General features: G+C 39.3%; 1 protein-coding gene across 2 annotated transcripts in view; it reads left to right on the forward strand.

The window, feature by feature from the left end:
* fip1l1a (FIP1 like 1a (S. cerevisiae)) overlaps positions 1–23,556 on the forward strand; it is a 99,646-nt gene that overhangs the window by 39,062 nt on the left and 37,028 nt on the right. For both annotated transcript variants that reach the window (XM_020528008.2, XM_020528007.2), the window contains exons 10-12: positions 3,630–3,795; positions 10,778–10,804; positions 11,496–11,547. In XM_020528008.2, the coding sequence (XP_020383597.1) occupies positions 3,630–3,795; positions 10,778–10,804; positions 11,496–11,547 (245 nt within the window). The remainder of the gene's footprint in view (positions 1–3,629; positions 3,796–10,777; positions 10,805–11,495; positions 11,548–23,556) is intronic.

The following is a 23,556-nucleotide window of genomic DNA, read 5'->3' on the forward strand; positions in this document are numbered from 1 at the left end:
AGAAACGGCTGAAGGCACTGGATACTGCAGAGACTGTGGACCCTGACAGCATTTTTGCAATAGTACTGAAGATTTGTGCTCCAGAACTAGCCAGGCCTGTAGCAAGTTGTTCCAGTGCAGCTCTGACACTGACATCTACTTGACAATGTGATAAATTACCCAAATTAAAATATCCTGTGCACAAAAAAAGAAATCCATGCAGCCAGTTATAGCTTATCAATGTACTCTCGGTCATCAGCAAAGTGGTGGAAGGTGTCTTTAACAGAGCTATCATGTGGCCGCAGAGTAATTGTTTTTAGAAACTTCCCAATCACTGAAGTTAAACTGGTCTGTAATGCTGGGCTTATTCTTGCAACCTTTCGTGAACAAGGACATGATGTTTGCCATTTCTAGCCTTCTGGCATTTCCCCTGAGTTTAGGTAAGACAAAGTTTATAGTTAGTGCCCCCATAATTTCCTTTAAACAAACACTACTACTATATCAATTTTGAGTCTTTGTAGTAACAGAGCTTCCTCTTCTGTAAGCATGGCTTGGATAGCATGTGTGACCTTCTGGTGAAGACAAATGCAAACTCTTCATTTAATACCCCTGCCATAAACAATTCCCTTTTTGATCTCTCATCAGTCTTGCTGTTACTGCTACTCTTCTGTAGGCATTTGAATAATAAAAGACACGAGGATTCCCTTTATGTGTACTGCCATCATAGTTCCCCTCTGCTTCTCTAGTGGGTTTTTGAACTTGCCTTCTGAATTTTCTGTTTTCCTCTTGGTTCCCAATTGTACCTGACTCCTGCCAACAGCACTAGCAAAACACCCCGTAAGAAACACAATTCTAACCCTGGTCAGGCACAACCCGTCTGGTTTGTACAGGTGCCAACTTCCCCAGAGCCAGACCTAGAGTCTGAGGAATCTAAAGCTCCCCACTTTGACACCACCTTTCCAGCAATGCATTCATCTGTCTTTATTCCCATGTACAAGTAACAAAAATCTGGATATTACTGCATTTGAGGTCCTGTTTGATGTTTTTTTTAACCTAATTTCTGTTTGCAGGAGCACATTCCCCCCCCCCCGCACTTTGTACTTCGTCATTCGTATATGTGTGGACAATGATCTTTGGTGCACCTTTTGCCGGGAAGAATGACCTGCAGCCACTTTTGGTGTCACCCTTGACCTTGGCACTAGAGAAGCAACATAGTGTTATCCTGGTGTCATCTCTGTGGTCACATAAATGCCTGTTTCCCTAACTGAAGGATCCTATCCTGCTATTGCACTTAATTTCTTCTTCCTGCCTGTCTGTACAGCTGAGCTGCTCATTGTGTAACAAAAAGCTGTTCTGACTACAATCCCTGAAGCGAATAGCACCCTTGCCAGATTCGACTTCTGAAAACTGGAGTTCAGGCTTCTTGCAACTGGCAAACACATGGTTGTCTTGGATACTGCCTGTGAGGATAGTTGAGGCGGGAAACCTCACAACCTTTAAAAAGTATTTGGATGAGTATTTGAAATGTGGTAACATTCATGGCTATGGGCTAAGTGCTGAGTGGTGTTTTGTCAATACAGACTCAGTGAACCCAAGGGCCTTTTCTGTACCTTCTGATGCTGTGATTCCCACGTACCATAGTCTGTATATTCCCCTCAACCAAGCTGCACTACCATGTGTTAGCTTTACTTCCCTCCTGTTAACTTTTTATTCTGCTTCGGATTATTGATACTGTTTTATTTTATTGACCCTTCCCCTTCCTTTATTCCTGGTGCTTATTGGTTAAATCCAAATATAATTTAGATAATGTGCTTTTCTAATTTACAGCTGCTTAAAGACTGTCTCTGATAGTTTCTTGCCAACTAATGAACTTAATTTAAAAGAAATGGAATATGAAATTGTCTCCGTCCCACCTTCAAACTCATCACTCAGCACACTTCTTGCTGTAAACCTTACCTGAAGGATCACTTCCATTCTGTGCACTGAATTCCAACTTTGAACAAATATCTAAGTATACTTGGTCTCTGTCTCACTCAAGCAAAGTCTGCCTCATTTTGACCATGCATCCTTATTGCCGCATTCATTGGCTCCCCTCGTTTATTTTTCCAGTTACATCAAAAATCAATTAACAGTTTTGTTAAATATTGAAATGACTCCACAGATGCTGATATCCCATCATGTGGAAAGTCCTTGACACTGATCTAGCTCTCTGAGCTGGCTCTCAGCGTGAACAGGATGTCTAACACTCCTGATTTTATCTGTCAGCCAGGGCTCCCTGATTGGACCAGATTACAGTCCCAATCAGGCACCTTATTCTATGAGGTCCACCTGGCTGATCTCGTTACAATCAGTACAAATATGATTTTTTTTCGTAAATCCACATTGATTCTACTCAACCCTACCATTATTTTCAAAGTGTCTGGTTATCGCATCCTTTATAATAGTTTTTTAGCATTTTCCCTACTATTAATATCAAGCTTACAGGTCTTTAATTACCTGTTTTCTTTCTGTCTCCTTTCCAAAATAGGGTTATATTGCTATCTTCCATTCTGTTGAAACTGTTCAAAAATTCTAGTCGTGGTCATCTTCTGTCTCTGCAGCCACCCCTTTCAACACTCAAGGGTATAGATCATCAAGTTCAGGGGATTTATCAACCCTTAGTGCATTATTTTCTCCAGTACTACCCCATTGTATTAATTTTGATTTCTTTCAGTTCGTCATTCTTGCAAGTCCCTTTGATTTCTAGTATTCCTGTGAGATTTCTGTACTTTCCTCCTTGAAGTCAAAAACAAAGTATTAGTTTAGTTTCTCTGATATTTCCTTATTTCCCATTATTAAGTCACATGTTTCTACCTGTAGTTGAACCAAATTTGTCTGTGCTAATCTCTTTTCTTTTTTAAATACCCGTAGAAACCTTTACTTTCCGTTTTGTTGGTTCTTTGTAGTTACTTTCATGTTCTATTTTCTTCTTTTCCTTATCGGTTTCTTGGCTTTCCTTTGCTAAATTCTAAAATGTACCAATTCTGAGGCTTCCTACTTTATTGGCAACTTTTAAACACCTCCCCCTTTAATGTAATATAACTTAGCTCGTACTAATGATTCCTCCGAGAATGATTTATGAGGTCAGGTATAGCACCGTTAATTTTAACTTTGCTGTTTTTCTCTTTGATTTGTTAGTATCGTTAATGACCAATTGCTACTGTTAAACTGTCTTTCTTGATGCGATCTGCTTGTTTATTGACCAAAGTGTCACTCTGTTCTTTGACTTTTCTCTCCCGGCTTTTGAATTTACTCCTAACCACACCTTTTGTCACCCTTATCAGTTTAATTTTTAATAAAATACCAAAAATACTATTGAGCTGACCGTTTTGTATCTAAATTAAGTTGAAAATTAAAGCACTTCAAAGAGCTCAGCATCAACGTGAGAGCTTCAATTAAACATCTTGTACTTCCAAAACAACAGAAGCAGTGTCAAAATTGAAGCACGGTTTCATAGTTCCTTTCAGTTCTATCCCTTCATAACTAATCAGCTAGCTTAGTCAAATTTGTTTGATCAAGTAGTTGACGATAATACCGATGGTTTGTCTCTTGGCTTACCATGAACCTGTTGCATTTAATTCTGTATTTAGTTGTTTTCCTTTCTCCAAAAGGTTCTTGGAGACCATCCAGCATCAGAATTTACTAACAATACCTCGACAAAACGTCCTCCATTTGTACCTCCAGGAGCACCTCCACCTCATCTAACTGGACCACCACCTCCATTCTTGCCGCCACCACCTCCTGTCAATACTGGGCCTCCAATTCTTCATCCACCAGGTCAGAGTTCAACTGTTGGTTTTCACGTGAAAATAGGCATTTTTAGTTTAGTGTTTACTTTGTGTCCCTTCTGCATATGACTTGGAGTCTGAACTTTTTGGATCTTAATTCTGCTGATAGTATTGCATGCAGGATTAAACCTCCAGTGCTGGCTTTTAAAAAAAAAAAAAAAAAAATTGATGGAACGCTGGTGAAAGTCCTTTTAATACTTCAAGACAAAAAAAGAAAAGTACTTTTGATGTAACTTGCTTGATCTCCCTGTGTCATTTGTCTTTTTTTTAAAATTTTTTTATCAAGATGGAGAGTGAGATAGTTGATTCGGAGACTAGGATGGCGGAATCTTAATAAAGGAAAGTATGAAGATGTGAGGTGTGAGTTGGCATTGATAGATTGGAGAGAGTTACTTAAAGGGATGACAGTGGATAGGCAATGGCAAACATTCAAGGAACGCATGGGGGAACTGCAACAACTGTTTGTTCCTGTCTGACACAAAAGCAAAATAGTTAAGAGGGCCAATCCATGGCTTACAAAGGAAATAAGAGAGAGTATCCAATCCAAGGAAGAAGCATACAAATTTGTCTGAGTATTTGGAGCAGTTTAGAATTCCTCAGAGAAGGACCCAGTAATTGATTAAGAAGGGCAAAATACACTTCAAAAGTAACCTTGCAGGGAACTTAAAGACTGACACTAAAAGTTTATATAGGTACATGAAGAGAAAGAGATTGGTGAAGATAAATGTAGGTCCCCTGCAGACAGAAGCAGGAGAATGTATGATAGGGGACAAAGAAATGGCTGAGCAGCTGAATGCATTCTTTGGTTCTGTCTTCACAAAACAGGACACAAATCATGTACCAGAAATGTTGGAAAATGTAAGATTTAGTGAGAGGGAAAAATTGAGGGAGATCAATACTAGTAACGAAATAAGAAAGTGGCTCCAGAAATAGTGGATGCATTGGTGGTCATCTTCCAGGATTGCATAGACTTTGGAACAGTACCTGCGGATTGGAGAGTGGCTAATGTCACTCCAATATTCATAAAGGGAGGTAGAGAGAAAACAACAACAGGTAATTTATAGACCAGTAAGCCTTTCTCAAAATCATTATCAAGGACTTTATAGTGGAGCATTTAGAAAGCAATGGCGGGATCAGACAGAGTCAGCATGGATTTATGAAGGGGAAATCGTGCTTGACAAATCTGTTGGAATTCTATGAAGATGTAACTAGTAGAGTTGACAAGGGGAGCCAGTTGATGTGGTATATTTGGACTTTCAGAAAACGTTTGACAGTCCCACATAACAGATTATTGTGCAAGATTAAAGCACATGGGATTGGGGGAAAATGTATTGAGATGGATAGAAAACTGGTTGGCAGAGAGGAAACAAAGAGTAGGAATTAATGGGTCCTTTTCAAATTGGCAGGCAGTAACTAGTGGGGGTGCCACAAGGATTGGTGCTGGGACCCCAGCTATTCACAATATACATCAATGATTTGGATGAGGGAACAAAATGTAGCATCTCCAAGTTTGCAGATGATACCAAGTTGGGTGGGAACGTGAACTGTGACAAGGATGCAGAGATCCTTCAGCATGGTCTGGACAAGTTGGGTAAGTGGGCAAATCCATGGCAGATGCAGTATGATTTGGTTAAATGTGAGGGTATTCACTTCAGAAGCAAAAACAAGGCAGATTACTACCTGAATGGCTGGCTGTAAATTGGGAGAGGGGAGTATGCAGTAGGTCCTGGGAGTCCCTGTGCACCAGTTGCTGAAGGTAATGGTTTAGCAGGCGGTAAAGAAGGCAAATGGTATGTTGGCCTGCATTTGTGAGAAGTTTTGAGTCCAGGAGCAGGGATATGTTGTTGCAGTTACTGAGGGCCTTAGTGAGGCCACACTAGAATATTGTGTGCAGTTTTGGTCTCCTTTTCTGAGGAAGGACGCTCTTGCTCTCAAGGGAGTGCAGAGAAGGTTTACCAGACTGATTCTGAGAATGGTGGGTCTGACATATGAGGAGTGAATTGACTAGGGTGGGATTGTTTTTGCTGGAGTTGAGACGAATGAGGGGGAATCGCATAGAGACTTATAAAATTCTAACAGGAACTGGACAGGGTAGATGCAGGGAGGATTTCCCCGATGGTGGGTGTGTCCAGAACCAGGGGTCACAGTCTGAGGATTCGGGATAGACTATTTAGGATGGAGATGAGGAGACATTTCTTCTCCCAAGGAGTGGTGAGCCTGTGGAATTCATTACCACATGAAGTAGTTGATGCGAAAACATTGAATGTATTCAAGAGATGGCTAGATATAGCACTTAGGGGCAAATGGAATCAGAGGTTATAGGGAGAAAGCAGGATCGGGCTATTGAGTTGGTCAATTAGCCATGATCATGATGAATGTTGGAGTAGTCTTAAAGGGCTGAATGGCCTTCTCCTGCTCCTATCTTCTATGTTTCTATGTAATTTAACTTTCTTCTAACTCAGCCAGTCTCTGGTCCAAAATGGTCGTCAAACTGGGAGGAAAAAAAATGACTGCAATTTCCTGGCCCAGTTTCATGACAACCTGGTATTCCAACTCAAGTAGCTAAGTACTTAATTTTTTATGGTGATGTGCTCAATCATTTCCAAAGAAGATGGGTGGGAGTGGGTGGTCAAGATTCCTTTTTTGTCTTGGATATGATTTCAGTACCTTATTGAAATATTGAACAATATAACTCTGAACCAAAAGGAGTAAAGTTAAAAACCATTTTAGGTCACTATGACAAGCTAACTAGTTTTATATGCAAAGTACTTTGCATTCTCCTTTTCTTGAAAGAGAAAATAAGCCAAAAGGTTCATATTCTGAAAATATTTTTTGATAATTCTTGTGCTCAAAAAGAATAAATATATGGTGCTTTGCAGACCATGTTTTTGCCAGTATTTTCAGCACACTGTTTTTGACTGCAGATTTTCTTGAACTTCAACCATATACAATGTGATTTTTATCATAGTACAGGTCCTATTTATTGACCTTACGCAAGAAAAAGATTATTTCCTTTTTATAGCACTGGAAACATAAAAGGTTTGAAGAATGCTAAGATTGCATTTTTCAATGAAAAAGTGCACCTTAATTTAATGCACCCTATATTTAGTCAAGCTTAGGAACCTGACGCTCCAAATTGGCATCTGCTGTTAAGTTTTGTAGATTTGGCTTATGCCTAGCTGTGTTTTAATTGTGCTGTTTCCAGTGCTTAATCTTCAAAGCAGTTTCTAAAATAGAACTTAGAATCTGTTGGGTTCAATGAAAAAGACTGCTGGTACCTATGAATAGTATTCCTGTGCCAAAATCTTTAAATCACTACAAATATAAAACATCCTGTGGAACACTTTGAAATCTATATTAAATACAGCACCACTTAATCAAACTTTATTTTATTAACTTTATAGTTTGTGATGTCCAGGTTTTAGCAAGCATTTTAATGCCCTTTTTTGCTTTCATATATTATACAATTCTTTCTTGGAAAAATTGTATTTTTCAACCATATTGGTTAGTTTTATTATGTTGTACAGTTTCACTGTTGTGTAAGTTGAATTTCTGTAGCTTTGTCAATAGTGTCGCTTCTCCCAAATTTAAAAATATTACATTGATCTTCTCTATTGGAAGCTTTTAACTTCACTTTTGGTGGATTTGGAGATGTCCTGAAATTTATTGCATTATATGGGCTGTATTGAATAAGTCCATCCCAGTTTGGGTTGCAACAGTTGTACAGTGACTTGCTACAGAGTGTTGTCTCTTATCTCAGTGATGCTTAGTCTGGTTGAGGGTTGTGGCTGCAGAGCATCACTATTGAATGTCATTGAAAATGTCATGCCCTTTTAATTCTACCAATTGTATCATTGTCTGTGTTCACTGAATAAATTAACAGGAATAAGTTCATCAGTGAAGTTCGTTTTCACAGTCATGGAGTTTATGCAAACTTGATTTGGATACGTAGTAAAATATTTTGAACTTCAGCTACAGAAGAATATGTGCATTTATTTTAGTTGTTCGATCTTCCATGGGAGCATTGGCCCATTTTTAAAGTACTCAGGAAAGCCTGTGTCAGTTGATGTTTTCTGGAATTTGAGCATGCATGGGGACTTTTCTCCATAGTTATTCACTGAACATTGGTTTTAAGTGCATGCTGCATAGTTCTTGTAAAAGATAAGATGCTGGTTGGCCATAAAATCAGTTTTGATTGGCTGTGTTGAAAGGAGTTATTGACTAATTTTAATTTGCTTCACAGTTTTAAAAAAAAAATTTGCTTATTTACACAAATGGTAAACTGGAAATTGCATTAAGTATATCCAGACAGGAAAAAAATACTGTTTTAGTGAGCAGAAAGTTAGTCTCCATCACATCTCAAACTAAAGTTTTCACAACCATTAAACGTTACATACTGTGCCACATGTACAATTATATATAGTTCATGACTACTTTAACTGAATTTTTTTCTTTGCAAGAAATTAGTTAAAATCAAGATTTCACTAATTAATAACCTATTTTATTTATGAATCGGAGAAAAGGGCAAGTAAGTAGTTTTGAGACTACAGACCTTTTATTAAAAGTTTTTGTACCTGTTGTTACAGTATGCAAGATGCACATCTGGCACCCTTTGAAAGAAATAATAAATTGTTCACAGATGACTAGCCTCTGCTGAACATTTGTAACCGATTGCAATTTCATATTTCAAACAGTATTTTAGTTCTATTGATCCATAAAGGTTAAGTTTTGAACAGTGACACAAGCTGCTTTGGAAAAGCATGTATGTTTATGTATTGTTCGTAGTATTTCTTCCTTTTATTCATTTTTTTAAACATTTGCAGTGATGTAGAGTTTCAGAATAACTAACTCCTCCATGTATTATGCAGTTAAAGGAAGAGAACCTCTAAGTCTCAAACAAATACTTGTTATTCATATTTTGTGTGCACATCTCCCTTTTGCCTCAACTTTTCTCCCTTTGCGGAGTTGTACAGTGAACACAGGCAATCTTCCACTGCTTGTCTAAGTGACAACTAATGTAAACCAAGCTGGTGATGTTGGTTGGCTGTCTTATGATGGGGATAGACTTCACAGGGCTCCAACAGCAGGAGGCTTCCCATGAATATGCAGATTGGCATTCTGGTTCCGAGAGGAACAATAGCTTAGAACAGACTTTTACAGGCTCCAGCTGACAGTTTTGCATGTGGTGAGTGAGGCCTGTAAAAATTTCGAGTAGTCTTATGCAGTAGGTGACCCTACTCGGGCATCCGGCAGAAAGGGGTTAACGTCTCCTCTAAGGATCTCTTTTGCATATCAGGTTTTCCCCACCTGCACCTCCCTACCATGAGACCTTGCATTTACCTGGTCCTCAACTTGGGACCCTTAGGGTTGGGCCTTGTCAGGAATACAGAGTTGCTGGGTAATTAAGCTGATCAGTAGCTCCCTGTAGAAGGACTGCATCCCAAGTGAGGTGCAGAAGTCCCATCTCCAGCCCATTAATGATAATGTGATGTTATCACTGATGCATTTTCCATCAACTCTTCAGTTGGCAGGCAAAAATTACAACCATAGTGGAGTAGTAATCCAGGGGCTTGGACTAATACAATGGAGACTTGAATCCTACTGCATCAGCTTGGAGGGGAATTTAAATTCAAATAATTGATGAAAATAAATCTAGAATAAAACACTAGTCTCATTAATAATGGTCATAAAACTATCAGATTGCTATGATAATGCATGTGGTTCACTAATGTCTTTTACAGGAGTAAATCTGCCACCCTTATCCAGTCTGGCCTACACTTGACTCCATACTCACTAATGTGGTTGACCCTTAAGTGCCCTCTGAAACTCCTGAGCAAGCTATCCACTCCCATTTTCTATAATGGTTTGATAGAACTGTAGGTTTACTCATCACCACACAAATTGCAGCGGTTGCAAAAGGTGGCTCAGTACCATCACCTTTGGGATAATTATGGATGAACTATGTGCTAGTGATACTTGCAACCTGAAATCCATTTTTTTCAGTAAAGGCATGAGAGTACTTGTCTCAGTTTCTCACTCTTCTTCGCCCTCCACCACCACCACCACCACCACCACCACCACCACCATTTTCACGTAGGAAAAACATTTATGTGCCCTGACTTGATACGCAGTGGAATTGGAAAAGGTTTGATTTTTGTTTTTAAAAATCTAGCTTCAGCTATCTTCTCACAAATCCAGTTTGGCCTTCCAATATAAAATATGTGTCTTCCCTACTTTTTTGTCCCAATTAAAAGTAAATGGATTTTAATACTGGTTATTGTGTAATTTCATTAACTTGGGGTCATGTTGTTAGTGGATGAGAGGCTGTAGATGTCATGAGTGTGTGGGGCCCCAAAACCAGAGAGCATCATTTCAGGTTAAGAGGTTCAGATGGGATTCGAGGAGGTTTTTTTGTACCCAAAAGGTGGTGGAGAACCGGAACACTCTGCCTGAGAGACTGATAGAGAAACAAACATAACACTTCTTTGGATATGCACTTGAAGTGCCTTAGCCTGCATGGCTGCAGACTAAAATGTTGGAAAGTAGAATAGCTACTTGTCAATAGCCTGGTCATAATGGGCCAAATGACCTCCTTACATTTTGTGAATTTCTAAGATTTATTAGGTATTCCTAAAATGTGGCACAGATTAGAAACAGAACAACGCTTCCTCTGCACTGCTCCAACAATGTGCCTTGAATTTGATATTGGAGGAGATCTTGCTGTTACCACTTAAAGCTCAATCCACATTTATGATTAACTTACTTTACCAATGCATGCCATTTTAAATGTATTTTGTTTTCATGCCCATTGAGTTCAGTTGAAGATAATTTTGGTCTCATCAGTTCATGCTGGATTTGAAAGAACAAGATGTTAGTCTAATTTGCCACCAGCACCCATCTCTTACGTACAATACAAAAAAAAGTAATGATGTGCTTTATGGAGTTACTAACTTTAGTTCATTTCTTTCTAGGAATGCCTTTAACAACACCACCACCAGGTATGGCTTCATATTACTACAAATAGTAGTTTAATGGTAATAGTTTATGTATAAAAGTGGAATTTCAACTGTCTGTACATTTACACTATTTTGTTGGCATGGACACTTTGGTGATGCAATTGGGCTTTGGTTCAGTGCATTATGTTCATGTTGGTATTTTGTCAAATGATTCCAGTTAGAACTGAGATGAAGAATTTCTTCAGCCAGAGGGTGGTGAATCTGTGGAACTCATTGCTGCAGACGGCTATGGAGGCCAAGTCATTGAGTGTATTTAGGTCAGAGACAGAGAGACAGACAGACAGACAGACGGATGGAGGCTTGATGCTAGCTTAGTAAGGAGATCAAGGGCTACAGGGGGAAGGCAGGAGAATGGGGCTGAGACATATATCAGCCATGATGGCGGAGCAGCCGTGATGTGCTGAGTGGCCCAATTCTGCTCCTGTATCTGATTTGTCTTATGGTCTAATTTCAAACAATATTTATGACTGTGCAAATAAAGCCAACGGAAAACCTTCAGTGCAAGTCCAATATTTCTTTATTTAAGGAGAATCTTAAAATCTTTGAAATATTGAAAATCTGGTGCTTTTTGCCATTAAGTGGGCATGTAGTATGTTTGTGGTGGTGGTGCTATAACTTCCTCATGAATTGGAAAATAATGTAAATATACTTAAGAATTAAATGTTTATTTCAGGTTTCCTGCCTCCACCTGGAGCTCCTCCACCTTCACTCGTGCCATTAGAAAGGTAACATTATAAATTATAATTTCAAGCAAATTTTAGTACCATCTTACCTTACATATACATTGTACATATAATTGACTCCTTTTGTTTTCAGCTTTTGTCTCCTCTCTCCCATGTTACCAATTTTGTAACACCTACCAACAATTTGCTCAGTTTGTTTCAAAATCTTCATCTATCCTAATGAAGTTCCTTACAGTCCTCTTTTTAAATTTTGCATCATTTACAAATTGATATGAGACAAAAACCATATAGTCAGTCTTGGAGTCGCCATTGTTTATACTCTTACAGTCCAAGAAAAACATTAATTGACCACTGCATGTCCTGTTATCTGGGCCTATTAAGGTTCCCAAGGGAAATCTTCAAGTAGAGGCAAAGGGCAGAGCTCTAGTGTTAAATGAATACTTTGCATCTGTCCTCAGAAATGAAGTGGATAATATGCTGAAACAGAAGAGTGAAAAATTGTGGCTTGGAAAGAAATACATAGAGAAAATGCACTAAAATCAATGACATGAAAGAAAATTAATAAGTAGCCTGGTTTAATGGAATGGATTCAAGGTTGCTGAAAGAAGTAATTAGAAAAAGCAGAAGCAATGGTCATGGCCTCTTCATCCAATATTGGAAATTGAAATAGGGGGCTGGACGGTTTGTGAATGTTATGTTGCCGTTCAATGTGTTGGAGGGAGATAAACCGAGAATCCACTGCCAGGCAGCCTGGCACTAGTCATGGATCATGGGGAGGTTATTTAAAACCATCAGATAGGATGATCATTTTGCACACACATCCATATAGTCCACAGCAGAGACATCAAGTTTCTGGTTACTTGTCATTTTATTCTCTGCACTCTTTCAACATAGCTGTCTTTCTAAAATAGTATAATGAAGCTCAATGGAAGCTTCAGGAACAGCACTTTATTTTTTGATTAGGTACTTCATGGCTTTTAGAGCTTTAGACTCAAGATTCCCTAATATCCTTTAGGGAAGGAAACTGCCATCCTTACCTGATCTGGCCTACGTGTGACTCCAGACCCCACAGCAATGTGGTTGACTCTGAACTGCCCTCTGGGCAATTAGGGATGGTCAATAAATGTTGCCTAGCCAGTGACACCCTCATCCCATGAATCAATAAAGAAAAAGAAAATTACATTCAATGGTTATGGGAGCAGAGGTCATGGTCTGTATTCTTTTTTACCTAGCAATAAATTGATGATGTCATTTTCAACTCATGTATTTGCTCAGACCACACTTTTTTTTTTCTTGCACCATTACCCCTTCAGTCATTTACTGTCAACTTCCTGTCTACTGCAAACTGAGGCTTTTGGTTTTTTTTCCCCATTCTCACTTTTGCTGACTCTCTTTTTGCTTTACACTGTTTGATCTCTAAATTAATCCAGATTTTATTGCATTCACATTTCACCGTCTACCGTGGTGGGATCTGAACAGATGTCCTCAAAACATGTGCCTGGATTTGAAGTTGTACATTACCCTCCTCGTGGTTAACATTGCTTCCAAGCTTTGTATCATGCTCAGACTGTGCCAATAGGTCCAGGTTGTGAATATATATCAAGAACAACAGTGGTCTGAACACCAGCACCAGTGGAGCTTCATTACAAATCATCCTCCAGTTTAAAAAAAAAACAGTGGTGGCATAATTTTAATGTCGCTAGACTGTGTTAACCCAGAAACCCAGGCTAATGTTTTGAGGACATTGGGTTCAGATCCCGACATGGCAGATGATGAAATTTGAATGCAATAAAATCTGGAATTAAAAGACTTTTTTTTAAGTTCACTCATGGGACACGGATGTTGCTGGCTGCCCAACGTTTATTGTCTGTGCCTAGCTGCCCTTGCTAGGCCATTTCACAGGGCAGTTGAGAGTCAGCCACATTGGTATGGCTCAGGAGTCACATGTAGGCCAGACCAGGTGAGGATGTCAGATTTCCCTCCATGAAGGGAATTAATGAGCCAGATGGTTTTTCTGTAAGTTAGCAATAGATTCTTAATTACAGATTTCTTTTCTTCTTTGTTGAATTCAAATTCCACCATCTGTTATTGTGGGATTTGAACCTGGGTCAGCAGAACATGAGCTGAGTTTCTGGATTAATAGTCTAGCAAGAGTATCACTAGGCCATTGCCTTCCCATTGTTGGCTTGTTTTAAAAAAAAAAAAACATCTGGTTCACTAATATTCTTTAGGGACTGAAACTGCTTTCCTTAGCTTGTCAGGCCTGTTTGATTCCAAACTCTCAGCAATGTGGTTGACAGTCAATTGCCTTGTGATCAATTACAGGTAGGCAGTAAATACTGGTCCAGCCAGCAATGCCCACATCCCATGCACAAACTAAAGTTCACTTGGTCTTTGCATTTTTTTTTAAACAAATATTCTTGGTTTGTCTTGGTCCAGCTGAACTATAATCACTACCTCCCAAATGTTCTCCCACTGATATCCCTTCACTTGCTCACTTTTGTTTCCTAAAGCTAAGTTCAAGAATGCTAGCTTATGTGTGCTGTCTTAAAAAAAAACTAATGCCACATCATATTCCCTTGTTGCTATTCGCAGCTGCAGCTCAGCAACTTTCTTTATCATACTGTGTGCTTACGTACCTGCGTGATAAACCTAACAGACGTTATGGCTCTCTCAGTTCTCTGTGCACTTTTTTTTTCTCCTTGCTAGTGCCACCCTACTTCAAAGTTAGTTTGAAACCTCCACAATTCTCTGGTGTTCCGTTTGATGGAGATGTGTAGGGATGTCTGATGGTCAAATCTCTCACTACTTCTTCCCCCATTAAACTTATACACTGACTTGGTTCCTTAATAATAGCATGGAAGCCTACACAGCCCTGCTGAATTGTGCACCATACTGCCACTAAAAACTAATATCATTCATTAATTCAGATAGACGTTCTTATTTTTCACTTTAGCCCGATCATCAGTAGGCTCACTCAAACTAAACTCCACAACCCTAAGAGTCAATTGCACTAATTTCTCACTCAAGATTATTAAAAATTACAGATGTGCAAGTTGTCTTTAAGTTATATTTTATTTCCGTTAGGAGACAAAGACTTGCATTTATATAATTCCTTTCAGGACTGCTGGTCATTCTATACAGTTTATAGTCAATTAACTACTTTTGAAATTTTTTTTGTTATAATGTCAGAAAAGCAGCAGTCATATTTCACACACCATGTCTCCACAAACAGTAACATGATGACAGTCAGAATCTCTTATTTGACAACTTGGGTGCCTCTTTCCTTCCACATTAAGGATTGCACTGCTTTGATATGCTTTGTTTCACTATTCTTTTTCATAAATATTGGCTTGCACTGCAAGCCTGCAATACCACGCTCTAACTTGGTTTCATCAGGCATTTTTAAATGATGCCAGTGTGCAAATGGAAAATGAAAGGGTCATAGATGCATCACTATCATGTATTGCCAGTGCAGAAAGCATCAATTCTGTTAATTTTCTGTTCCCTGGATATGATTTTAGCCTTGTGGCTGTATATCTTTAATATAATGTGGCATAATTTCCATAATGAGTTCAAGCACCTTACTAAGTGTCTTATGAAATCATTTTCTAAGTCTATTTTAATTTGACTTTTTTGTTGCACATTCCAGCATTGTCTTCATCCCAGATATTTATATAAGATTAAATGTCACAGTTCTTAAAACACGACACATTGTAATCCTGTGATTCAGGACAGAAGACATTACGTGAATTGGTTATGTAAACAATCTAATCTTAAACTTGTATTTTTCTAAAGATCGAAACCACTAAACGTTTCAGTTAGGAAAATTATACTTGACATTTTTTCCAGACAATCTGAGTTCAAGTATAAACTTCAACTGTTCCCACTGAGCAAATTTCCTTTCCTTCAAAGGGGGGACAGTTTTCGATCAGATTTCTTCAATGCATGTAGTGTAATGCAGAAGTGTTGAGTATCTCTTGCAAAAGCTGCTGAGTTCTGTGTTTGTTCATGTAAAATTTACAGTGATATGTCTGAGGCAGATTTCCAATAAATGTCACCTTTGTTGAATCAGTTTAACATCAGAACATGTCGCTATGCAGTCAGCAGTTTTTTAAAACGGGCATTCCAAAGTTGCTGCTAAGATTGTAATTATGTAGCATTGGCCTTGTGACAAATTAGAGAATTTTAAAGCATACAAACTATTGTTGATAACGTTTTTTTTCTGCTGATCGGAATAAAATACTTTTCTCACCATCTATATATTGAGCATATTTCAAAGCTAATGGCTGACACTGTAGCACTTTTGCAAGCAGTTTTAACTAATATGAAAAAGCAAAAACCAGACTCTAACACCATACAACATCAGTATCAAGTTCTGTCAAAATGCATTTTGGGGGTTTATGTTCTTGCAATTTACCGAAAAGTTGCATGAGGGTGGAAAAAACACACGCCTACTTTTATATCATGGAAGTATAGAATATAGGGGCAGGAGCAGGCCATTCTGCACTCTGAGCGTGCTTGGCCATTCATTATGATCGTGGCTGATCGCTCAACTCGGTAGCCTGTTCCTGTTTTCTACCCCTCTTCCCCCTGCCCCCATATCCTTTCTTTCCTTTAGTTCTATGTACTGCATCTAACTGCTCCTTGAAATCATACAATGTTAGCTTCAACTGCTTTCTGTGATAATGAATTCCAGTGGCTCGCCACCCTCTGTTTGAAGAAATGTCTCCTCGTCTCAGTCCTAAATGGTTTACCATGTATCTTTTTAGATTGTGTACCCTATTTCTGGACTCTTCTGCATCTACCCTGCCTAGCCCTGACATTGGTAGTGGGGAAAAATGCTAAAGTCCGTTATAAAAGAATTAATTGCTGAACATTTGCAAAATAGCGGAGGATTTTATAGGTTTCCATGGGATTCCCCTTCTTTCTTCTGAGCTCCAGTGAATATAATCCTAACCATTTCAATATCTCCTCATACGTCAATCCTGCCATTCCAGGAATCAGTCTGGTAAGCCTTCATAGCACTCCCTCTATAGCAAGAACACTCTTCCTCAAAGAAGACCAGAACTGCACACAGTATTCCAGGTATGTAGTCTCACGAAGGCCCTGTACATTTGCAGCAAGACATCCCAGCTCCTGTACTTTAATCCTCTCGCTATGAAGGCCAACATACCATTTGCCATCTTGACCGCCTGCTGTACCTGCATGCTTACCTTCAGCAACTGGTGCAGGAGGAAACCCAGGTCGTGTTGCAAATTCCCCTTCCTCCATTTACAGCCATTCAAATAATAATCTGCCTTCCTGTTTCTACTTCCATGTGTATAACCTCACATTTATTTATCTATAATATCCTGCATCTGCCATGTATTTGCCCACTCATTCAGCTTGTCCAGATCACAGTGAAAAATCTCAGCACCCTCCTCACAGTTCATCCTCCCACTCTGCTTTGTGTCATCTGGAAATTTGAAGATATTGTGTTTAGTTGCCTGAACCAAATCATGAATGTATATTGTGAATATCTGGGATCTGAGAACCAGTCCATGCGGGACTCCTCTTTTCATTGGACAAACCATTTGGGAAAAAAAACCTGTTTATTCTTATTCTTTTTTTTTTTTTGTCAACCAATTTTTTAACCATCTCAGTATGGTACACCCACTCCCACGTGCTTTAATTTTGCATACTACTCTCTTCTGTGGGACTTCCAAAAACCTTCTCAAAGTCCAAATGAACCACATCCACTGACTCTCCCTCATCATCTCTATGGGTTACATCCTTGAAGAATTGCAGTAAATTTGTCAAATATGATTTCCCTTTCTCGTAAATCCATTTTCTGTCTGATGCTCCGCTATTTTCCAAATGTTCAGCTATTAGTTCTTTTTATAACGGACTCTAGCATTTTTCCCCATTACCAATGTCAGGCTGACTGGTCTACAATTCCTTGTTTCTCTCTGTGTCTTCCTACTTAATCGAAGGGGTTACATTAGTTACCCTCCAATCTGTAGGAACAGTGCAAAGTGTACAGGATCTTAGAAGATAACCACCAATGCATGCAGTATTTCTGGGACCACTTCCTCAAGGAGTCTGGGATGTAGATTATAGGCCCGGGGGACTTAGTGGCCTTCAAACCCATCAATTTCCCCAACACCACTTCCCTACCAGTACTGATTTCCTTCAGTTCCTCCATCTTACTAAACCCTGTGTTCCCTGACATTTCTAGTATATAATGTGTGTCCACTATTGTGAGCATGGAACGAAAATATATATTTAGTTAGTCAGCCATTTCTTCATGCCCCATTAAAATTCCCTGTTTCTGACTGTTAGGGACCTATATATGTCTTCACTAATCCTTTTCTCCTTCCACGCCCATAGAAACTCTTGCAGTCATTTTTTATGTTCCCTGCAAGCTTACTCTTGTACTCCATTTTCCTTTTGGTGCCTTTTGCTGAATTCTGAACTGCTCTCACTCCTCACGTCTCCTGTTTTGTTCTGGCCAATTTGTATGAATTTTCCTTGGATCTAGTGCTAGATCTAATTTCCATTGTGAGCCATGGTTTGACCAACTTTCCTGTTTCACTTTTTTTCTTCAGACAGGAATGAATGATTGTTGCACATCACCCATACACATTGTTTCTCCTTGCCTTTCCACCATCATCCCTTTAAGTAATGTTCCCCAATCTGTTATAGCTAACCCACACTTCATATCACTGAGGTGCCTTGCATGTAATTAATTTTGATTACACAATACCCAGTGGAGGATGACCCATTCTCTAGTTGGTTCCTCAATGTATTGACCCAAAAAAACTCCTGTTTGCACTCCCAGGGAATTCCTACTCTAGGGTATTGTTGCTAATTTAACTTATCCAATCTATATGCAGAACATTGCCACCGATAAATACAGATCTTCTTTTATTGCTAGTGTCACTATTTTCCTGTTTAATGTCAATATCAACATCACCCCTACCCTACAATTCCCAAGAGAGTGTTCTTTATTGCCCTTAGTATTTCACAGCTTTACCCGTACAGATTCCACATTTTTTCTTCTTCTATTTCTATGATTAATTCATCCACTTTGTACTGTAATGCATGGAACATTCACAATAAAGTGTTAAGGCTTGTCTTTCTAATATATTGTCCCATTCACATTATTTTTCACTGTGTCCTTGTTTGATCCTGACCCTTGATTTCTCTTCCTATTACTTTTATTATTCCCCTTTTCTGTCTTTTGTTCTTGTCCTTGATTTCCCCTTCCATTGACTCCTTGCATAGGTTCCCATCCCCTGTCGTTTTAGTTTAAAGACTCCCTGACTACTCTACCTAGTCCTGCCCAGGTGTAACCTGTCCAGTTTTTACTGGTCCGACCACCTCCGAAACCTATTCCAGTGCCCCAGGAATCTGAAATGCTGCCCCTCGCACCATCTCGTCAATCACATATCCATTTTGTATATCCTGCTATTTCTGCTTTGTTTAGAATGTGGCTCATATAGTAATCCTGAGGTCATTACTTTTAAGGTCCTACTTTTCACTTACTCCCTAATTCCCCATGTTCTGCTTATAGAACTTCATCCTTTATTTCACCAATATTGTTGTACCAATGAGCACCATGACCACTAGCTGTTCACTCTCCTCCTCCTGAATGTCCTGAGGTCTTGTTTGTGGCTTCAGAAACAACTGCCTGTACCCTGTACAATGGACCTCTATCCACAAGAGTTGAACTCTTATATGAAAGCAAAATACTGGAGATGGTGGGAAAAATAAAATAAAAACAGAAAACTCTGGAGAAGCTCTGTAGGTCTGGTGGCATCTGTGGAGAGAGAAACAGAGTTAACATTTCAAGTCCAATATGACTCTCTTTGGAACAGCATCTCTGCACAGATTCTACCTGACCTGCTGAGTTTTTCCAGCATTTTCTATTCTTTTCCACAAGAGTTGAGTTTGAAACTACCCAATTTTTAGATTGCGACTTGCAGAGAAAACTGTCTTGCAGTCCAACTCATTGAGCTAGACAAATCCATATTGGTTAAGTGAAAGGACTGTCGGTTCATTAAGCCTTTATTATGTTGTAAGACCTGAAACAGGCCTACCCTGAATTAAAACTGCCCCTGTTCCGTTGACACTCTCCCTAGAAACGCTGCTGCAAGTCATTCTGAAGCTATTGTGTAAAAAGGCTCCACTAATTAGATTAATTTTTACTAAAACAAAGGCATTAAATTTAACATAATAAGTGGCACAATATTTGACATTTTCCCAACCCCACAGCATCACCTATACTTTATTTTGCTGTTCAGGACAAGTAGCAAATTAGCATTTTCTTTTGGAGTGCAGAATTTTCTGAAGTTCATACATCTTTCTTAGAATACAAAGCACAGAAATAGGTCATTAGGCCTAACCAGCGTATTCCACGTAGACTTCCATTTCACTCTATCTTGTTAATCCTTTTGCATTTCGTAAATTTATCTGGATTTCCTTTAAATGCACCCCTGAAATTTGCTTGATGTAGTGAGTTCCATATTCTGAACTCCTTTAGGTGAATAAATTTCTCCTGTGTCCCGTATTGCATTTATTAGTGACCACCTTATATTTATGATCCCCTGTTTTCATTCCACCTAGATTTCTTCTCCACTCTTTCATCTCCTCTGTGACCACCCCAACTACCTGTGTGGGAAAACATCTCATCGTCTGCTTTATCACACACTTCCAAGATTTTGATCAAGATTTTTTGTCTTTCTGTTTGATTCTGTTACAAACAAAATAGAACATGTGAATTAGGACCCCTGTTTTGTCATTCCGTAAAATCATGGCTGATTTGATTATGCCCTCGACTCTACGTACTGATTTACCCTTGATTATCCTTAGATTCTTGACTAATAAGGTAGCAACAGATTGACTCTCTTAATCAGTCAATGACCCCAGTTCCTCCAAACTTTATGGAGAAAAGTCACAGATTTGTAGGGCAGCATAGTGGCTCTGTGGTTAGCACTGCAGCCTCACAGCATCAGGGACCCGGGTTCGATTCCAGCCTTGGGCGACTGTCTGTGTGGAGTTTGCACATTCTCCCTGTGTCTGCGTGGGTTTCCTCCCACAGTCCAAAGATGTTCAGGGTAGGTGGATTGGCCACACTAAATTGCCCGTAGTGCCCAGAGATGTTTAGGTTAGGTGGGTTAGACGTGGGAAATTAGGGGAATGGGTCTGGATGGGATGCTCTTCGGAGAATGGTGTGGACTTGTTGGGCCAAATAGCCTGTTTCCACACTGTAGGGATTCTATTAAAAAATATTAAAGCGATTGATGGCACTCTTGGGGTGGGGGGAGGTAAGGGAGGGAGGGAGTGCCTCATTCCCATCCCAAACGAGAGAACCCTTATTTTTAAACTATGTCCCCTGCTAATTTGCTACTTGTACTGAACAGCAAACAGCAAGAAGTGATGCTGTAGGGTTGGGAAATATCCTTTTGGCACTCATTTTGTCGAGACTCCTTTGGATCATTTGTTAACTCCAGAGGAAAGGGTTTCAGCTTGTCCAACCTTTCTTCACAAGATAATCCTCCATCAAGCCAAGTGAACTTTTTTTAAGTGCGTTTATATCATCTTAAATAAGAACTTCAAAATGGCATGCAGTACTCATCAACACTCTGTATAATGCAGTAAAACATCCATATTTTATATTTCATGGGACAGCACAATGGCTCAGCGGTTAGCACTGCTGCCTGTCAGTGATAGGGACCCGGGTTTGATTCCAGCCTTGGGCAACTGTGTGGAGTTTGCACCTTCTCTCTGTGTCTGCATGGGTTTCCGCCAGGTGCTCTGATTTCCTCCCACAGTCCGCAGAAGTTAGGTGGATTGGCTATGCTAAATTGCCCATAGTGTCCAGGGCTGTGTAGGCTAGATGGGTTAGCCATCGGAAAATGTAGGGTTGCATGGATAGGGTTGGGGAGTGGGTCTGGGTGAGGCATAGGGTTGGCGTGGATTCGATGAGCTGTATAGCCTGCTTCCACACTGCAGCGATTCTATAATTCTGTGATTTCCATTGCAATAGATAATAGAACATAGAACATAGAACATTACAGCGCAGTACAGGCCCTTCGGCCCTCGATGTTGCGCCGACCTGTGAAACCAGTCTGAAGCCCATCTAACCTAAACTATTCCATTATCATCCATATGTTTATCCAGTGACCATTTAAATGCCCTTAAAGTGGGTGAGTCTACTATTTTTGCAGGCAGGGCATTCCACGCCCTTACTACTCTCTGAGTCAAGAAAATTTAATTTGCCTTTCTAATCACTTTCTGTACCTGTATATTAAGTTTGTGTTTCATGTACCAGGGCACCCAGATCCCTCTGTACCACTGAATTCTGCAGTCTATCTTCATTTAAGTACTATACTGCTTTTTTCAGTCTTCCTGCAAAAGTAGTCAAGTTCATGTTTTCCCACATTACACTCTATCTGCCAAATGGTAAAATGCCCTAAAGTGCAAACCTTTTTTCATAGGAACAGGAGTAAACCATTCAACTTCTCAGGCCCATTCAGGTGAGATCGTAGCTGATCTATATCCTAACTCCATCCTTAATATCCTTGGCCATGGCTAAAAATTTATCAGTCTCTGGTCTACAATCATAAATTGAGCTAGCATCTGCTGCATTTTGTGGGAGCAACTTCTACTTCTCTGTTCACTTTGCACAACATTGTTTCATTATGTCTCCAAATGGCGTGGCTCTGATTTGAAACTTGTGTACCCTTTTATCCGAATTCTATTATTTTTAAGGTACAGTGCCCAGAACTCTACGCAGTACTCTAGATTTGTTCAAGTTAGGGCCTTGTACAGCTGAATCAATGCTTCCTCCTTTTCTTTCACGTTTTAACCCTGTAGCTATAAAGCCTAACATTTCATGAGACTTTTTGATTATTTCATACCTGACTACTACTTTTTAATGATGTGCGTACATGAATCTCTAAATTTCCTTGAACCTCGACCATACCTGCACAGAAGTCCATTTACCGTTGTTTTCCCACAGGCTTAATCTTTAATCTTAATCTTCACTATTTTTATGTTCCTGTCTTCTCTGCAGTAATCTTTGATTTATCAGCAAAATTTCTCCTTTTGAACTGATTCAGGGACCAATGGATAACTAATATGATTTTCACCTCTTGCTTGTGATATTTTCTTCACAGCCAATGCACTGACACATTCTCTGACCCAAATACTACTACTCTCTTTCTTGTGGGCCATGTTAGATTCTGTTTCAGTGATAACTGGTCAAATGATTCTCATGTGTTTATGTGTACTTCTGTCTGTTCTTTTAGCAGAATAATTTAAAGTCATAGCATTATGTAACACAGGAAATAACCATTCAGCTTACCATACCCATATCAACTCTCTGAAAGAGTTATTGATTGTTCTTGTCCTTTAGCTATATGTTGTACATTTTTCCTTAAATGTCTATTTACCTGTTGTTTTATGTATTTCAATTGCTGTTTCTAATAGTGTGTTTCATGTCCCAAGTCTTGGCACAAAAATAGAGTTTACTGAACTACTTCGTTCATTCTTCTGGTAATGCTAAATTTGTGCTTGCTGGTTACTGACTTGGAAGTGAGAGTTGGCTTAGTTGGAAAACTTCCACTTCTGGGTCAAATGCTTATGATCTTGAGTCCACGCTGGACAGTTCTGGTAAGTGAATATATGAGGCCTTTGGTTGCCACCCAGCTGGGTATTTGCTTCACATTAAGGTGGAGTGATGTTTCAAACCCCATTAGCCTAGCTGCACCCTTGCTACCCACATTGTTACACTAACAGTCTGTCCTTTGTTAGCAGAAATAACCCAAAGAAGTTGATTTTAAAAGCTATAGAAAAACAGGATACATCATGATTCATGTGCACAGAAGTTAACGAAACAGTGAAACAAATTAAATGGGAAGAGTTTTAATTTAATTCACTTTAAACATAATTATTTGCTATAATTAAGATCAAAATGGGTTAGCCATTCATGAAGAAATTTACCTTGCATTCCTGCTTATAGATGCTTGACCATGGCGAATCCTTTTTATCTTTCAGTAGAAG

This window comes from Rhincodon typus, chromosome 1 (assembly GCF_021869965.1).
Source record: "Rhincodon typus isolate 14 chromosome 1, sRhiTyp1.1, whole genome shotgun sequence".
NCBI classification, from domain to species: Eukaryota; Metazoa; Chordata; class Chondrichthyes; order Orectolobiformes; family Rhincodontidae; genus Rhincodon; species Rhincodon typus.